Source organism: Cebidichthys violaceus, unplaced genomic scaffold (assembly GCF_023349555.1).
Source record: "Cebidichthys violaceus isolate CVI_PGR_0920_01 unplaced genomic scaffold, fCebVio1.0.p SCAF_1, whole genome shotgun sequence".
In the NCBI taxonomy this organism is placed as follows: Eukaryota; Metazoa; Chordata; class Actinopteri; order Perciformes; family Stichaeidae; genus Cebidichthys; species Cebidichthys violaceus.
In genome coordinates, this window is record NW_027176262.1 from 16,964,128 (window position 1) to 16,983,476 (window position 19,349).

General features: G+C 41.2%; 1 protein-coding gene and 1 pseudogene across 1 annotated transcript; one reads left to right on the forward strand and one right to left on the reverse strand.

The window, feature by feature from the left end:
* Positions 1-525: 525 nt before the first annotated feature.
* mrps23 (mitochondrial ribosomal protein S23) lies at positions 526-4,926 on the forward strand. Its single transcript, XM_068712671.1, has 5 exons — positions 526-748; positions 1,620-1,799; positions 3,019-3,096; positions 3,348-3,471; positions 4,449-4,926. The coding sequence occupies exons 1-5, from the start codon at positions 705-707 to the stop codon at positions 4,584-4,586; spliced, it is 564 nt and encodes a 187-aa protein (XP_068568772.1). The 5' UTR covers positions 526-704; the 3' UTR covers positions 4,587-4,926.
* A 6,331-nt stretch (positions 4,927-11,257) lies between these two features.
* LOC137892727 (ribosomal RNA-processing protein 8-like) lies at positions 11,258-14,069 on the reverse strand (annotated as a pseudogene).
* Between the last annotated feature and the right edge of the window lie 5,280 nt (positions 14,070-19,349).

Here is a 19,349-nt window from a genome sequence, read left to right on the forward strand (position 1 = left end):
GAGATGAGGGGGAGACATCTACATTCAATTCAGAGTAAAGTGAGCAGTGTAAGATATAGGGGAGGAAACAGGAGAGAAGAAGTTACAATATCAAGATTAAGAATAGGGCACAGCAATCTACACAGCACACTACACATAGGGAATCATCCAACCGGTCTCTGTGAGCACTGCCAGGCACCAGAAACTGTGCAACATGTTATCATCTCCTGTATTAGACACAGCTCAGAAAGGAGGGGCATGCTGGGAGAAATGCAAAGACTAGGGATGAGAGGAAGAGAGCTGAATAATATACTCGAGGGGGGATCTAGTAATCTGGGAAGAAGGTGCTTTACAAACTTTTTACGAGCAACGGGACTGATGGGGAAAGTTTAGTAGTTGGGAACATAGGAACTGATTGAAACCGGAAGATGGCAGTAATGCAACAAAACGGATGCAAGCTGCCGTTAAACACCACAGAAGAAGAAGAAGAAGAAGAAGAAGAAGAAGAAGAAGAAGAAGAAGAAGAAGAAGAAGAAGAAGAAGAAGAAGAAGAAGCAGCAACACACTTCCGACCCGAGGGAGGCAGAAATGTGCCGCAAAGCATCTGGTCTGCCAAAAATCCACCAAAGAAGAAGAAGTGGACGCTACCACCGGATGTTTGAGATAATTAGCACCGGACCAGTTCACTGTAACCGAGTGTGACCGCTGTCAATAAAAAAACAGCAATGGCTGGCAGCAGACTGGAGAGGTTTGGAACTGTATTCACCCGGTAAGTGAACAGCATTTTACGCTGTGCTTAGAAGCTAGTTTGACAGCTTCTAAGCTGTCAAACTAGCTAACAATAGCTAATGTTAGCCATATCCTTGAGCTATTGAAAGCCATCGGATCAGGTCCACAGAAAATGTTGTTTACCACAGATTTACGTTACGTGTTGCTTAATCGGAATACGTCATGCTGTTTAAGTGAGTAAAACGGGGTTTTCAGGAATCAGTTCATTGTTCTCATAATCAAATGTCTCTCCTGCAGCATCGGTGACATCATTAGCTGACCCTCGCATAAGTCGTCTCACGTCAGCACGTTAACGTTACGTCGGCATTCTTCTCAGGCACCACTAACTTCAAATACATGTGGACGAAACTAATGGCAAATTCATTTCTTATTTTAAGCGTTGACCGGTCAAACGAGTTTAAGGATACGGTGTGATGACATAAGCATGCGACAGAGACGGATCTCAGATAGTCATGTTTGTGTGCATACGACTGAGTATGCACACAAGGAGGAGTCTTAACCATGACTCGGAAGGAGTCTTAACCATGGTCCAAAGCTCTTGACTAATATTAAACAGATCAGTAAAAAAGAAGGATTGAGGAGCTCAGCATAATTAAATGCGATCAAAGTGACTAATTCTTCAGTGCTGGCTGCTGAGGGTATTATAATACAGAGTATGTGACACTTATTCTTATTGCTCATTCTAATAATTTGGAAACACAAGAGGTCAACATCATACTTTAAAGTAGCTTAATACATACCATCTTTGAGTTTAAGCCAGCAACATTATTAATGTCTGTGTAAGTCTCTGATTTACAATGAATCATGTTTTTGTCAAATGCCATTTTAATGATCAATTGTGTGATGAACAGGGTTCGGGATCTGATGCGCTCTGGGGTCATAAAGCCGTCAGACAAACCCATCTGGTATGATGTATATGAGGCTTTTCCACCCAAGAGGGACCCACTTCATGTGAAGCCACACACCAGACCCTGTACCAACAAACAGGAAGATGTGCCTGAAATCTTCTACAGAGAGGATGAAGTTAGAGCGTAAGTCGAGTACTCACAATAGTGACTATGTGTGCTTCCATGTGTAAGCACATACATGCTTTCTGTGTAAATATTATGAAAATAACACATTGATCGGGAGTGTTGATATTTGTCACTGATAACCACAAACAAAGTTGTGGCTGTTTGAATCATATTTTGTTAGGAATCCCCTACTTCATGTGTCATAGCACCTGAGTTTACCAGAACACCAATCAGTTAAGCAAGCCTGTTGTTTACCTGAATATATGAAATCAGTGGGTTTTGTTTTGTCACAGCTCATAGCTTTATTAACTGTTTGTGGATACACCGCAGTGCATTCACTGGTTCCCTTATAGCCCGTCATTCTTAATTCACTAGTTTCATCACTATATTTGGAGTGATTAATATAGTAGTACATACGTTTATGAAATATATATGAAACTAGCCATTTAATTTGAGAGCTCATCTGAACTCACAAACATTTTTTAAATGGAAATCAGCTGCTGCTCATGTCAGCACTAAAAGTTGTTGAAAGACAGGGTTAAATTTTCCTGACCTCTGACCCAGAGGTCATTTTAAATTGTTATTCTTTATTCTGTCATCAGTGTATGGTTTTGATTTCACACAATATCAGATGAAATCATGCAGGTCCACCAGAAACTTCTTAAGCTCAGGCTCCAGTGGGACCTCCATCAGAGACCAGTCCACCGTGGACTTCAACCTGCAGTCGGGGCACCGGGGGGAGGAGGAGAGCTCTGCTCCCGGCAGCAGCCCCTCCTCCTCCTCCCGGAGCACAGCTTCTCCTCACTGCTCCTCCGGTCCTCGCTGGGAGCCAACACCGACACCATGCTGCTGGAGTCCCAGGCTGTTTTGCTGGGCCCACTGGAGGGAAGGGAGGCACGAGAGAAGAAGAACCAGGACTGAGAGAGGCAGACTGTCAGATTCTTATTGCAGTGAAATGAGAGATTTTCTGAATGGAGTTTGGTGCTTAACTTTTGTCCACAGGGACCGCCAAAACCAACACAATAAGTTTCTTATAATAGCTTTAAGTAAATAAATCAGAACACCCTTTAGCGACCATTAGCAGCAACGGACAAGCAATGTGTTAAATTCTTTTTATCACTTACTTGGGCGAGTAAGTTGCTAAAGTTACTCGCCTGACATGGTACTCTACTTGCCCCGCGCAAGTGAGCATCCTTATTGTTGAGGCCCCACTTACCCATACGTGTCTGCCTTTCAGGAAGTTCTATGTGCAGTATGGGACGGGTCCTCGGCCTTTGGATCTGGTCAAGTCAAACTTTGTTTCGACGTGTCAGAGGTATGTTCCCCCCCAATCATCATTTTGGTTTTGGAGTGATTTATGAAAAGATATGATATACAAGCATGAAAACACCCGTCAGAATGTCAGGTGTGATCTAAATGATTTGGCTGTGAATTGTTTTTATGTGTGTTCCAGAATCTGTAGTGTTTGCACACAAAGTGCAGGGTTGAAATAACTCATTCATTGAGTTAAATACAATACATTATTTCCTTGACAGTGTGACTAAATGTTTCACGTTGCTCCCGCAGGTTTGTAGACAAGTACACAGAGTTGAAGAGCCACAGTGAGCTGGAGGATTCTGCTCTGTTTGAAGATACAGGGAAGGCGTTACTCACAGATGGCATCATGCTGAGGCGGAGAGGAGCTCCTCCTGTAAGAGTCTGAGGCTACTTCCACATTAATACATTTTTGCTTAAAACCGGGGTTGTAAAACAAAAACAATCTCAGTCACATCGTTTCAAGCCTGAAAACGAATATCACATGACTATTCACGTACACTGAGAATGCGGAGCCAGTGTAAACAGGAAGTAGATTGGTTGATTTGTTACAGACAATATGAGGATTATGGTAGTCTTTAGTAATATAAGGTAGTGCTTGATACTCAGATCTTCCTCTAAAATCTTCCTCTATAAAGTCAAACGGACAAATTTCATGGAGTTTTAGAAGTTTTATTTTTCAAACTTGTTAACAATGCTGTAGGTCTTGCTTTATCTCTGTCTGTCTGTCTCTCTCTCGCACACACACACACACACACACACACACACACACACACACCTTTTCACTGCATAATATTTGCATTCTGTCTGAAAGTACTCATGACAAAAATGGCAATAAGAAAATATATTTACGTGCAAATGAATTGCATGAAAAGAAAACGACCCTGGTGTGTGAAGGCCTTTCAGTTTGAATGAAGTAGAAGCTACAGAGATGACTCAACTGTCTTGAGATCTGCAGGATGGAGGCCCCGTCTCCAGCTCAGAATACAGAGACATTCAGCAAGGGGAACATCATGTTCATAGATAGTCCTAATGTTAATACTGCATGTCCAACAGGAACGCTCCTGTTTCTCAAACCAAATAAAACATGCACTGTTTTTATTCCACCTCAAAGGCACCTTTAGGAGCTATTGTTTTCCTATCACATAAACTGAAGAATAACAAACATTTTAATAGAAATTAAATGAAATGACACTATTTTGTGATTATCTTCATTTCTGTCTAAAATGAAACTTCATTTATGTGGAGAAAGCTTGTGAAAAGTGATAAATTCCGGGCAAGTAACCGTAATCAGGAGAAAACCATCAGTCTGATGTTGCGGCACATGATCACAGTACTGCTTTTGTTCTACAGGTGTCAGCAGAGGGATCCAGGGATCCAGTGCTTGAGCTGAAGCTTACGGACATGTTGGCGGAGCAGCAGTCAGTCGGTGCTGACAGCGAGGAGACAACAGAGACCACAGACACACACACGGACACACACACACCATAGACCTCAGCTCAAGGCCCATTTGATGAGCTGCAGATCTTCCACACCAGATACGCTGTTTGACTTTAAGAAACTGTTGTTTTCTTGCTGCTCCTCTGGAAGTGATGGTCATCTGCAGAAATGATCTCACCATCAGGAACTGCTCTGTGGACTGTGTCGATGCCAGCTTCCTGTTTCCTGAACCGATGTCAGTTTCCACAGGATATTGACATTAAAGAATCAAAAACTATAAATCCTGAGTCGACAGTGTAGCAGTACTAGTCCAAGCACATGTCGTATATATGTGGAAGTATGTAACTGTGTGGAAATGAAATGTGAAATTAAAGTTACTCTTGGTAATATCTTTTGGGGTTATTGAGAGTTTTAATTTTCCAGCAGAGACATACAGTGTGTAGACTAAAGAACCTCGGTTCCACTACGGCGCAGGAGCATGCTCAGATGACTGTCTCTTTCCACAATAAAAACACCCTGTTACATTTTTTTTTTTTTGTGATTTCTTAAAGTGATCAGTGAACAAATACTTAGTTTAGAAGATATGGTTAAACTACAATGATTATGAAATCATCAACTATCTTTTAAAAATATTCCCCATCACTCCCATTTTCAGATTGAAATGTGTCAGTTAGAGGTGATGCCCAGACATACCTGTTTATGTACAGTTGGGGCAACTGTGGCTCAGTGGTAGAGCAGGGTTGTTCTTCAATCAGAGGATCGGCACTTTGATTCCCGGCTCTGCTAGTTTATGTCGATGTGTTCTTGGACAAGACTTAACCCCAAAATTGCCTACAGTGTATGAACGAACCTTGTATGGTAGCCCATCATCAGTGTATGAATGGGTGAATGATGACATGGCGAGTGGTCGGAAGACTAGAAAAGCGTTGTACTAGTATAGTCCATTTACAGTTAATGTCTACAGTTAATGTCTACTGTCACAAAGAAGAATTTTACTTCCATAACAAATCTTTTTTCAGTCTAGTGGAAAGAAAACAACAACACATATGTAGCTGTTTATTTTACATATGACATCTTTGTCTATTTGTATCTGTAGATTTCTCCTAAATTTATCAAAAATGTACCATTAGAAAATGCCTCATTTGCAAATTTAAACATAACATTTCACAGAACTTGTGATATCAAAAATAGTGATCCTAATGTAGCTTGCCTCTGCTCTGCTTGCAGGTGAAGGTATGTCGTATTTTGTCAGTAGCTCAATTCCCGTGAAGAACCAACATTTGTCACAGACCGTCACAGCTCGGCTCTGCCTGTCTAGCAGCATTTATCTTTGCTTCCGAATGGGTGGTTTTGGGAGGGACAGGGTTTGGTCCCCTTTTTTAGTACATTCTTGTATTCACTTTGTATTGGCAAAACTCCTAAATTTGGTTGTTCCTTTAACCCCTATATTTTGTGTCCTATATAGTTGTTACCACTACGTAGAGTTCAGGTGCTTTATGTCTGAGGCCGAGGTCAAAAACGGTATTTGCCGTCACCTCCCTATGTGCTATAGGTTGCCCTCCTCACCTGTGGGCGAGGCACACTTGCTTTCAACACAAATGAAGAAAAAGATCAGTAATTAAAATACATAGACATGAACTTAAATGCGGCTCCTACAAACCAGCCCCTAATTGTTCTCTACAGAATCAATTAAATGTATTACCAAAAAGAAGGAGCTATATATAAAGAACTATGTATTTAGAAAAATAAATATACATTCATACAGCTTCATGGCTGTCTTGTGGCTTTAGAAGGAAGGCTTATTCTTCATTCTCTAGAATGGGCCTTTTAATTACTGAAGTCTTAGTCTGGAACTCCACTGAACGGACCAGACCTCTTTCATCAGGCTTGGTTTCCAGCACTCTGCCTAATGGCCACGACCCCAAGGAGCAGTGGGGTCAACCACCAGGACAATGTCTCCAATATTCAAGTTTTTTCTCACTTCTGTCCATTTCTGCCTTTCTTGGAGCAGCAGTAGCAGGGACGTGCGGTAGACAATCTGTTTGATGGTCTTGTTAATGGTAATGGACTGTACTTGTACCGTTCTTTTCTAGTCTTCCGACCACTCAAAGTGCTTTAACACTACATGTTCATTCACCCTTTCACACCCATTCATACACTGATGGGAGGGGCAACCATGCAAGGTGCCACCTGCCCATCGGGACTATCTAACTGAGACTGATCCATTCCCAGTTAAAAGTTCTTCACAGTAGCTTTAAATACATATTAAACATGACAATTAACTTTAGTCTCTGTTGTTATTTGATACCTCCTGGCTAAGTGGAGAGCAGGGCCGTCCTTCAATCAGAGGATCGGCGGTTCGATCCCCGGCTCCGCTAGTCGCATGTCAATGTGTCCTTGAGCAAGACACTTAACCCCAAAATTGCTCCCGTAGCTGTGCCTATGGTGTATAGATAGATACTGAATTTACATAATACAGACTGCTTTGGATAAAAGCGTCTGCTAAATTAATGTAATGTAATGTAATGTAAAATGTAAGGTCAGGGTAGGTCAGGACCCGATACCTCTGGGTCAGAGGTAGAGCTACAAGGTAGGAAGATCAGCGGTTCGATCCCGGTTCGATTTCCCCAGCTCCTGCAGTCCATGTTGAAGTGTCCTTGGGCAAAACACTGACCCTCAAATTGCTCCCCAAGGCTGTGTATGAATGGGTGTGAATGGGTGAATGATCACATGTAGTGTAAAGCACTTTGAGATTAGAGTTGTCCTTCAATCAGAGGATCGGCGGTTTGATCTCTGACTCCGCTAGTCCATGTCCATGTGTCCTTGGGCAAGACACTTAACCCACAAAATTGCTCCCATAGCCTACAGTGAGTGAATATTAGATAGTCCTGATGGGCAGGAGGAATGGGTGAATGGTTCAATATTGTACCTCAATGCATCGGATGGCCATTGGGAAGGCCTAGGATATTTTGTAATTAGACATTAAAAGGCATGTTAACACGTACAGTTTGGTTGTGTTAACAAGCTTTGTTCTTATGCCTTAACACAACAAAAATGGTCGTGTTGACATGCCTTTTTTCAGGTTGTGGCCAGTGGATAAAGGCTCTAATACACATTCCGAGGTGGGTTGTACAAATGTATTGTATATAAAGTTTTATATAAAGTAATTTATGCATGTTTATGCACGTTGTGCATAAATTACTGATGTGAGCATCTACGCATTCGTTTCGAGAACCTTTGTACAAGCAAAAGTTGTAGTTTAGAAAAACGCAGCTTTCAGTGGAGAACGATGAAGTTTCAGAATCGGAAGAAATCCTGTTTTCTTTTCCTCTTAATAAATACTGTGATGCATATGATTGCCGTTGAGCAGAAACCTTGTATGTCCAAAACAAAGGTTACGATATTGCTTACATCATAACTATAGGCTAAGGTGGAGCGCTCTACTGGACTCTATCGGTAATTTTCTCCTTCCACAGTACGTTATTTCTTTCTTTGCGATATTTCTCTCTGTGACTCACACAAACTCACGCAGCTGCTCATCGCCTTCCTGTCCCCTCGTTGTCTTTTTCAGAAGCCGCTCTGCTGAGTGTGTCTCTGGTGAGACAGCAGGACTCTTCTCTCTGGCTGGCAGTGAGTGACTGCAGAGGGGAGGGTGTCGGGGCTGACCTCTCCTGGCTCCTTCCAGAAAATGCCAAAGGCCAAACATTTCTGCACTCAGAGTATGAGGGCCGCATTAAAGCCAGGCGCTGACTTACCAGTTTCCTCTGGCCCTTCATGAGGGGCAGGACCTGACCTGTGTGTGTCGTTTTGATCATGGAGCCACAGAGAAAAAGACCATTTACGTCCCCAGATACCGTGAGTTTAGAAACGATACTCTTACGAGCACCTGCACACTTCAGTTGCTCCAAAAGTAGTGATTCACACAAATGCATTCAGCTGACTGCTAAACTGACTTTTCTGCAGATATCTCCTTTGTGAGAGTCTTAAACCACACGAGTCCTCTGCAAAGCCACTACGGCGGTGAAACCATCACACACAGACTGGCTCTCCAGGAAAATCTTCTCAACCAGAGAGTGCTGCTCCGAGTTGAAGGCAACGTGCCAGAGTACAACCTCATCTGTAAAAGGTGATGTGTCCTCCTTTATCTACCAGCTAATGAGGATGCAGCTGTACGCACAGTGTACGGCACTAAATTAAATGTCCGCCCAATTTATAGGAGCTATTACACCCAGAGTTAGCAATTATCAGCCTGGAAATGTAACATCATGGACATCATCCAGCATATCTTTGACATTAAAGTTTGAGTTTAGAGAGATTCTATAATCCCATGAACTGTACTGTAGTTTTTTTGTTTGGATCAACTCCACATATTCTGCTGCAAATACTCACTAGAAGACAAAATGTGTTTAAATCTGCAATCTAATGTGCATGTACTCCTGTTGTGTTTTCGAGTATCTTTTGCGAAAAACTACAGTGCACAGTGGAAAGAGGAAATTACTGAGCTTTTTAGCAAACAAATTAAACTTCATAATTTGGGTGCAATTTTGAACATTTACAGTTGAAACCAGAAGTTTACATACACTGTGCAAAAAGACACATAACAGTTTTTTTCTCACTGTCTGAAGTCAAATCAGACTAAACCTCTCCTGTTTCAGGTCCGTTAGGATTACCAAAATTATTTAACTTTTGCTAAATGTCACAATAATGAGAAAGAGAATTTCTTAGAGAATTTTATATTACTTTCTTTGAGGTCAAAAGTTTACATACACCAAAAGTACTATGTCTTTAAACAACGTGGGCAAGCCCAGATGATGATGTCATGGCTTTTGAAGCTCCTGATAGGTTAACTGACAACATGTGAGTTAATTGAAGGCACACCTGGGGATGTATTTTAAGGCCACACCTCAAACACTCTGCTTCCTTGTTTGAAATCATGGGAAAGTCAAAAGAAATCAGCCAAGAAATCAGGGAGAGAATCGTGGAGCTCCACAAGTCTGGTTCATCCTTGGGTGCAATTTCCAGATGCTTGAAGGTGCCACGTTCATCTGTGCAAACAATTATACGCAAGTATAAACATCATGGGAATGTCCAGCCATCACACCGCTCAGGAAGGAGACGGGCTCTGTGTCCCAGAGATGAACGTGTTTTGGTCTGACATGTGCAAATCAACCCCAGAACAAAAGCTAAAGACCTTGTGAAGATGATGGCTGAAGCTGGTGAGAAAGTGTCATTATCCACAGTAAAACGAGTCCTGCACCGACATGGGCTGAAAGGCTACTCAGCAAGAAGGAAGCCATTACTCCTAAAGAAACATAAAAAAGCCAGATTACAGTTTGCAAAAAGACACCAAGACAAAGACCTTAACTTCTGGAGACATGTCCTGTGGTCTGATGAAACTAAAGTGGAGCTGTTTGGCCTTAATGACCACCGTTACATTTGGAGGAAAAAGGGGGAAGCTTGTAGACCTGAAAACACCATCCCAACTGTGAAGCATGGAGGTGGCAGCATCATGTTGTGGGGCTGTTTTGCTGCAGCAGGAACTGAAGCTCTTCATAAAATAGACGGCATCATGAAGAAAGAACATTACCTGGAAATATTAAGGCAACATCTCAGGACATCAGCCAAGAAGCTAAAACTTGGGCGCAAATGGGTCTTCCAAATGGACAATGACCCTAAGCATACTGCCAAAATAGTTAAAAAGTGGCTTGAGGACAACAAAGTCAATGTCTTGGAGTGGCCATCACAAAGCCCTGACCTGAATCCCATCGAAAATTTGTGGGCAGATCTGAAAAGGCGTGTGCGAGCGAGGCGGCCAACAAACCTGACTCAGTTACACCAGTTCTGTCAGGAGGAATGGGCCAGAATTCCAGCAGAGTACTGTAAGAAGCTTGTGGAAGGATACCCAAAACGTTTGACCCAAGTCATGCAGTTCAAAGGCAATGCTACTAAATACTAAGGAAATGTATGTAAACTTTTGACCTTGAAGAAAGTAATAAAAAATTCTCTAAAATATTCTCTCTCTCATTATTGTGGCATTTAGCAAAAATAAATAATTTTGGTAATCCTAACTGACCTGAAACAGAAGAGGTTTAGTCTGATTTAGCTTCAGACAGTGAGAAAAAAATTAGTTATGTGTCTTTTTGCAGTGTATGTAAACTTCTGGTTTCAACTGTATGTCTAAAGTGTAGGAACAGATGAGGTGTAAACAGAGTAGGAAGTCAGAAACATTTGAGAGATGGACGAACACATCGTTGGTTCAAATCTTCAGACTGAGCTGTTTAAATTATGTATGTCTAATACATTTTAAAAGTCAGTTTTTTTCCAACAATAAACCAGTTTACTGAATATATTTTCTCCCTGAGATTTCCTGCCCAAAGCACCACAACCTATAACTAAACGTTATGAAAGATGCAGCTTCCAGCCGCTTATTCCCTTTTTGAGAAAACTGCCTTTAAAAAGGAAAAAAATGAATCCTGATTTCATGACAATGAATATTATTGCATATTTTTCAATGTTTAAGATTTTACAGCTGGAAACAAAAGTGTAAAATTAAGGTGTTTACATGTGAGATTAACCGTTTGCTTCATCAGGGTTCTCATAATTGGATTTTGAGCCATTTTATTTTATCTACACTTCATTTATATTAAAAAAACATGAGAAACTAGACAAACAAGGAAGTGTTTCTTTGTCCCCGATGTCCCTCGTTTGTTGTCTCACCTTGATCACCATCTTGAATCCCAGATGAAGTTCCGCATGTTCTCGAACCTGCTCGCCACTTCTGCTATTTTCAGGACACTCCTACAACAAATGTGCAAATCAGTTATCCAGACATGTACTATACATGCACCAAAAAAACCTGCCGTGCCTGTACTAAATCGGTGTGACATATTTTAACCCTTCATTAACACACAGTTAGCCTCTGCTAGAAAATCTGCCAGGTTGGTTCCCATGAGAGAGAGGCAGAACACGGCGATGTCCACAGAGCCGTCACAAAGAAGGACCTGCACAGACGATGCGTTTTATATTTTCGAACAACTGCACAGGCTGTAAGTGGATTGGCACGCAGAAAACACCGACACTCAGGTCGGCCATGTCACAGACTGTGACAAGATGGCAGGCGGCTGCCAGGTCGAAGCTTTGCACTTTGTTCTTCACGCTGCGCGCTATTTTACAGTCGCCACAACCCAAGTCTGCAACCACCAGAGAGGGAGGTCTGAAATAAAAAGGCACAATTGATGTGTTTACAATTATAGCACATTAAACTAAAAGTAGCGGCTCACCTGTACGTGAAATCAACACAGTGCCAACGCAGATCTTTTAGGTAATAGGACCACAAGGAGTCAAAACTGTTGATCTTCTCCCAAACTGCTGACATTAACAAAGCCGTCTCCTTACAGCAGCCAAATGAAGCATCAATTCAACACCCACAGCGCAGCAGCATCACCTGCATTACTCTTCAGCAGAGTAATGGAAGGTATTTACTGTGTACAGCAGATACATGATGTAGATGATGGGAGGTGAGGACCCCCAACACGAAATGTGAAGGATATTAAATTGTTTTTACTGTTTTGGCGGTGTAGAGGGACGGCCTTGTTAATGTTTTGAGAAAAAGCTGAACTAAAGAGGCGTGTCTGTAACAATGCATTTTATACATTGATTATAACGTCTCACTTTTGTCTGATGTAAGAGATGATGGCGTCCACTGGATTGCTGGGCCATCTCTGAACCTGCGCCGTGTATCCTCTGTGGTAGATCCCGAAGGCCTGTGGGTCCTGCTTGAACATACGCTTCGCCTCGCCGCTGGACATGCTGTACAAAACCTCATTAAACGGGCCGACTCCAGCCGCTGCTCCATGCGGGACCTCATGGAGGCAGAGCGGTCCTCTTTCGCCTCTTCTTCTGGGACCGTAGGCTCGTCTGTCGTCTCCGCGGGACTCTCCTGCTGGACCGGTTCCTGTCTGTGGAGCAACTTCCGGAGCTTCTCTCTTTTCAGAATCTGTTCTTTGCTCAGCTCAGGTTTCAGTCTTTTCATCTGCTGCTCACCTGCGATCTCCACTTCAGGTACATCTGGTTTCTGTTTTGATCCATTGGCAGACGATTCAGTCTTTTTTCAACTTTGCCACCGACTCGCTGCTTTTCCTCTCCGAGCGTCTGTGTGTCTGTTGTACCGGATAAGTCTGTGTCCTCTTCTGGCTTTTTCATTTTCTGTGGTTTACTTTGCTTTTCCTTTTTCTTGGCTGGTGTCTGACCGTTGTTGTTGCTACATGAATCTATTTTGACTTCTTCCGTTGGCTTGTTCTGTGCTGCAGATTCTACTTTATTGATTTCCTTCTCTGGCTTACTCTGACTGTATATATTTTTATATTTCCTCTTGTTCTTCATTTTGGTTTTCCATTGTTGTCTGCTCAGTCTCTCCGAGTCATCTGGTTTGGATTTGATCATTTGGTTATCCGTTGTTTTCACCCATTGATGTGTTTTTTAACTTCAGGGCCGCTTAAGGGAGAAAAACATTTGGATATTATCTCATATTTAAGTACTGTGAACATCAACATTGTTGTTTATTAATCCAATGAATGAATACTTCTCCACACTAAAAAGTTTTTAAATTGATGCAATGTAAGCCTTTAACCAGTTAATTACTCACCAAATTTGTTGTCTTTCTTCCTCTTTTTTGTTGCAAGTGTCTCCTCATTAACCGTCTGATCCAAGTCTCCATTGTCTTGCTGCTCTCCTGTTGTCTCTGCTTGCTTTCGCTTCTTCCTCCTCTTCTTCTTTTTCTTGCCAGGTGATGGGACCATGTCTGCCTCACTGTCGCTGTCCAGCTGATGGTCGTCGTTCTTCCACTCTGGTACTGACCCGAGTGTCTGCAGGGTCTGCAGCAGGCTCTTCTTTCCAACCAGCTTGGGCTGATCTGGGGATAAATTCAGATAATGTAATAAGTCTTTGAACTGAAACATGCAGCCTGATGTTGAAGACTGTCCAATGTAGAAAGTGTCCCTTTTTCTTTGTAAATGTGGAAAATCACATATTTAATGGCTTCTTGTGCTACAAATTACATTTCTGATCTCTCTCTCTCTCTCTCTCTCTCTCGCTCTCTCTCTCTCTCTCTCTCTCTCTCTCTCTCTCTCTCTGTGTGTGTGCATGTGTGTGTTTCTTTTTTTATTCAATTATTTATCTATTTCTTAAAATCCAATTCAACATCAGCAAATGTTTCCCTGCTTGACTGTCTCCCAGAACAGGAAACATTAAAAACTAAAACAAAACAACCTACAGAAAACCAGCTGTTACATTTCCTGACAATCATCTGTCCTTTTTAAAGGTTTCACCATCTTCTGCTTTATGTATTTTGGACTTGCACAACTCAGGATACTTAATAAAGCCATACACAATACTGGTTACCCCTTATTGTAGTACAGCTTGCACATTTACCTCAACATCTGTGCTGCTGGTCGCCTTCTGGGTGTTTCTGAGGACCGTTTTGCTCAGGACCTGAGCGTCTTGGTCGTCACTCCAGTCTTCATCCTTATTAGACATGTTTCCCGGAGGACTGTCAGAAACACAGAAACACTCATACGAATGTAAAGCACTGCTGAAGAGGAGAAAACAACTGTAGTTCTTAGATAGAGCCTACATTTTCTGCTCTTATTCAGGATTTGTAGAGTTCAAAATGTAACTAGGCTATTTGTATCACTAATCATATTTATCATAAGCACTCTGAACTTGAATGAATGAATACATGTTTATAAAGTCTTGTTTCATATTTATACTCTTTACTGTACAATATGCATTTTACTTAAACATGCTTAGATATGTAACTGACAGGTTTTTTGACATGTTTACACATACAAGGACTTTGTATTAGAAATTTAGTGCATAACGGTCATAATAAATATAGTAAGAGTAAAGGAAAAAGTGTAAATAGAAGTGCAGAGTGAGCAATCAGAAAGTTCTGAGGCCTTAAAGTAGCAGCGGTCGCGTCTGTTTCCATGGCATTCAGTGACGTGGATGTGTGTGAGTGCGTGCGTGTGATTGGTCCAGACAGAAAGAGAGCAATATTAATAATGTTCTCATAATATATATATATATATATATATATATATATATATATATATACATATATTGTATACATATGTAACGGCCGTTCCACAAACACATTGATGTTCTGCTTGTTTGTTACATATCGTGATGAAATGCTGCTGCTTCCTCTCTTATTTGTGAGGGTTTTATTGTGAAAACAGATTCATGAAAAACATGCAGACCTTATAACATGTCCTGTGATGTGAAGGGATCATTTGTTTTCTACTTAATGACACCTTCATCTGTCAGCTTCTACTAAAATAAATATCTTTAAAAACACAAATATATAGTTTCATTCTTTTAAAAAAGGCTCAGTAGTTGCTTAAAAAAAGCTGGTGGATTTAGTTTTTATCAAACACACTTTATGTTTCATACTGATGAGTTTCATACAGATCCAAAAGTTAAAGCGCTTCAACATTCTCTATGAGATCCTGTAGCTGCCGACTCATATATGTAACCACAGGTATCCTCAGTGTTAGCCAATTCATATACAAACAAACCAAAACACCACATAAACAGTAACATCATTACACTAAACAAATGATGGAAAAGCTATCTAGGTGTATCATAAATCTAAACTGTAGCCAGGAAGCCTCTGTCTCTGATACTGACTGATGGGCCAGTCAGTAAATATATACTTATGCTGAGTATCATCTCCTGAGACACTAGCTAGACAGCCTTCAGTCAGATGAGGTCCAACAATGTAGATTACAGTTTGAGGTTGCAGATGACAAGAGATAGCGCTGCCAAAATACAGATTTGAAGGCCTGTGCACACCCAGAAAACACTCACACAGGTGATTTAAATTACTTTTTAAATCCCTGGATCGGCCTCTTCTCAGGCTTGTTTCTGTGTGCACAAACCGGTAGTTTGAAACTAAGCTTGATTAACAGCTCTAGTGCATCTGTTAAGGTAGGACAAATTACACTTTGATCATTCTTATTAGTACATGGAGGCACATTATTTTACACCATAGCTCTGCCCATTTTTAACCTGAGCAGAGGTCTTATCAGAACAACTGTGTGAAAAGCAAGAGAACATAAAACACATGACATGATTTTAAAGGAAAGGAGTATTTATAAAATCAAATTACTTTGATATATCTACATATAATCTGCTCTCTTTTGGACAAAATGTGCCTGGTCATTTCTGAGGGCACTTTCAGCATGTTATGAAAAGCTGGTAAAAAAACAAAACAAAACAATTGTTAACGTTTGTCGACCTCTACTGGTGATTATTTAGAATTGCAGCAATTGCAATAAGGGTAAAATGTATTTCTGTCCCTATGGTCCCCTGTAATTTGAACTTTACCAAAAATGTGTAATTAGGGCCCGAGCACCGACGTAGTCGGAGCGGAGGACCTATTGTTATTCTAATGTTTTTTATTATTATTAGGGCCCGAGCACCAACGTAGTCGGAGCGGAGGACCTATTGTTATTCTAATGTTTTTTATTATTATTATTAGGGCCTGAGCACCGACGTAGTCGGAGCGGAGGACCTATTGTTATTCTAATGTTTTTAGGGCCCGAGCACCGACGTAGTCGGAGCGGAGGACCTATTGTTATTCTAATGTTTTTTATTATTATTATTATTAGGGCCCGAGCACCGACGTAGTCGGAGCGGAGGACCTATTGTTATTCTAATGTTTTTTATTATTATTATTATTATTATTATTATTATCGTACCAGTTTCATCGCAAAAAGGAGGTGCTTGGGATACTGGGAATCTTTTGAAATTTGGCACAAAATTCAATTGTGGTGAAAATTCCAGTATTATTGGGGTGTCCAGCTGCGGCATGACATTTTGGCTCGATAGCGCCCCCTACAGAGTAGCCCCAACTTTGGGTTTCACCTAGCTGTATGACATTTGATGGGTATGTGGAACGTGATGGGACGTACAAAAAAGTCAGAAGGAGGTATATCCTAAACCAAACAGGAAGTCGGCCATTTTGAATTTTATGACGTTTTTGGACCGTTTCAAGGCGCCGTACTTTAACGAACTCCTCCTAGAGATTAAACCCGATTGCCTTCAGATTTGGTCAGTATGCTCTTGAGACCTTGGCAGTGAAACGATACTCAAAGATCAAAAAGTTATCGAACTATGTGTCCGTGGCGGCAAAAAAACACCATTCGCCATGAAACAGGAAGTTGTTGTAACTCGGCTGTACATTGCCTAATCTGCTCCAAATTTCTCAGATGTCATAACATCCTGACCCTGAACACATGTATATGACAATTTTGAATCATAGTAATAGCGCCACCTAGTGGCAACAGGAAGTCATAGGTTGTGTACTTTGACACCCTACTGCTCACAGATTAATCGGATCCCTCTCAAATTTTGTCACAACAGCCTTAAGACCTTGATAATGCTTCATTGTGAAAATTGTAGGAAGTTGTTGAAGCGTGGCGACGTGGCGGCTCTGCGAATTTCGATCCTTCGCCATGAACAAATAAACTGATGTAACTCGACTCTGCATCATCAGATCTTTACCAGATTTCACATGTTTGATTCAACTCCAGGCCTGAAGACAACTGTAAGCCAATTTTGAATCATAGTCATAGCGCAACCTACTGGCAACAGTAAGTTAAAGTCTTTATACTTTGGCTTGTTTCTCTTAGTTGGAAAATCCGATCAACATCAAATTTGTTCTACACAAATGTAAGAAGTTCATAATGCCAGTTCTCTAAGCTTTTGATGTTTCGTCGAACGCCGTTGCCGTGGTAACGCAGTCTTCGCCGTGAAAAACGATGGTCATTTGGAGAGGTTAAAAAAGCTCGAAACACAAGCAAACTTGACACACAGATCACAAGGCCAAAATGTAGTTCTATAATATGATTTTATTCAATCAGAGTGTTAAATCGGCTCAATAGCGCCCCCTACAAAATTTCGACGAAGCAGCCCTCGCAGTACGTTTCACATAGATTAACAAAATTTGGTAGGCACATGTATCACATGTGGACTTAAATAAAAGTCTCTTGGGGCCATGCCCTAAACCCAACCGGAAGTCAGCCATTTTGAATTTAGTCTGAATTTCTAGTGTCGTTTTTTCAATTTCCAGGCGCGCTCCTTTAACGAACTCCTCCAAGAGATTAAACCCGATTGCCTTCAGATTTGGTCAGTATGCTCTTGAGACCTTGGCAGTGAAACGATACTCAAAGATCAAAAAGTTATTTAACTATGTGTCCGTGGCGTGGCGGCAAAAAAACACCATTCGCCATGAAACAGGAAGTTGTTGTAACTCGGCTGTACATTGCCTAATCTGCTCCAAATTTCTCAGATGTCATAACATCCTGACCCTGAACACATGTATATAACAATTTTGAATCATAGTCATAGCGCCACCTACTGGCAACAGTAAGTTAAAGTCTTTATACTTTGGCTTGTTTCTCTTAGTTGGAAAATCAGATCAACATCAAATTTGTTCTACACAAATGTAAGAAGTTCATAATGCCAGTTCTCTAAGCTTTTGATGTTTTGTCGAACGCCGTTGCCGTGGTAACGCAGTCTTCGCCGTGAAAAACGATGGTCATTTGGAGAGGTTAAAAAAGCTCGAAACACAAGCAAACTTGACACACAGATCACAAGGCCAAAATGTAGTTCTATAATATGATTTTATTCAATCAGAGTGTCAAATCGGCTCAATAGCGCCCCCTACAAAATTTCGACGAAGCAGCCCTCGCAGTACGTTTCACATAGAATAACAAAATTTGGTAGGCACATGTATCACATGTGGACTCAAATAAAAGTCTCTTGGGGCCATGCCCTAAACCCAACCGGAAGTCAGCCATTTTGAATTTAGTCTGATTTTCTAGTGTCGTTTTTTGCATTTCCAGGCGCTCTACTTTAACAAACTCCTCCCAGGGAATTAATCAGATCAACTTAGAATTTGGTCAGAACAATCTAAAGACCTTTGTGATTAAAAGTTACTCAAAGCTTGTTGTTTCGTGAAATGCCGTTGCCGTGGCGATGCATTCCTCGCCATGAAAAACAAAGGTGTTTTTGAGGGACTAAAAATACTCAAAACAAAATCAAACTTGTCACACACATTTAAAATCCTGAATGTAGTTATCTGATGTGATTTTAATGCTTCAGAGTGGCAACTCGGCTCGATAGCGCCCCCTACAATATTTCGACGATGCAGCCCTCGCTGTACGTTTCACCGAGATGTATGAAATTAAGTAAGCAGGTGTATCACATGTAGACTTAAAAAAAAGTCTAGGGGTCCATGCTCTAAACCCAACCGGAAGTCAGCCAATTTGAATTTTGTATGAATTTCTTGTGGTTTTATTTCCTTTTCCAGGTGCTGCACTACGAACTCCTCCTAGGGAAATAATCCGATCAGCTTAGAATTTGGTCAGAACAACCTAAAGACCTTAACGATTAAAAGTTACTAAAAGCTTGATGTTTAATCGGATAACATGGACTTGGTGTCGCGGCAATTTTACATGATTCGCCATCATCCATCAAGCTTTTGTAACTCAACCTTACTTTGTCAAAACTGCCCCAAACTTGACATGCTTGATTGCTGTCATGATTTTAGGACTTCTGCATGCCAATATTAACTCATAGTCATAGCGCCACCTACTGGCAACCACGGACGTAAACAGAATTCTATCATAACAGCGGCCCAAACAGGGTTTGTGGGCACACCATGAGAAAAAGACTTCTCTGATCTAAATATGTGCAAACTAAGATGCTTGGAGAACAAAAGTTAATCAACAGTGTTTTTCAAACCAT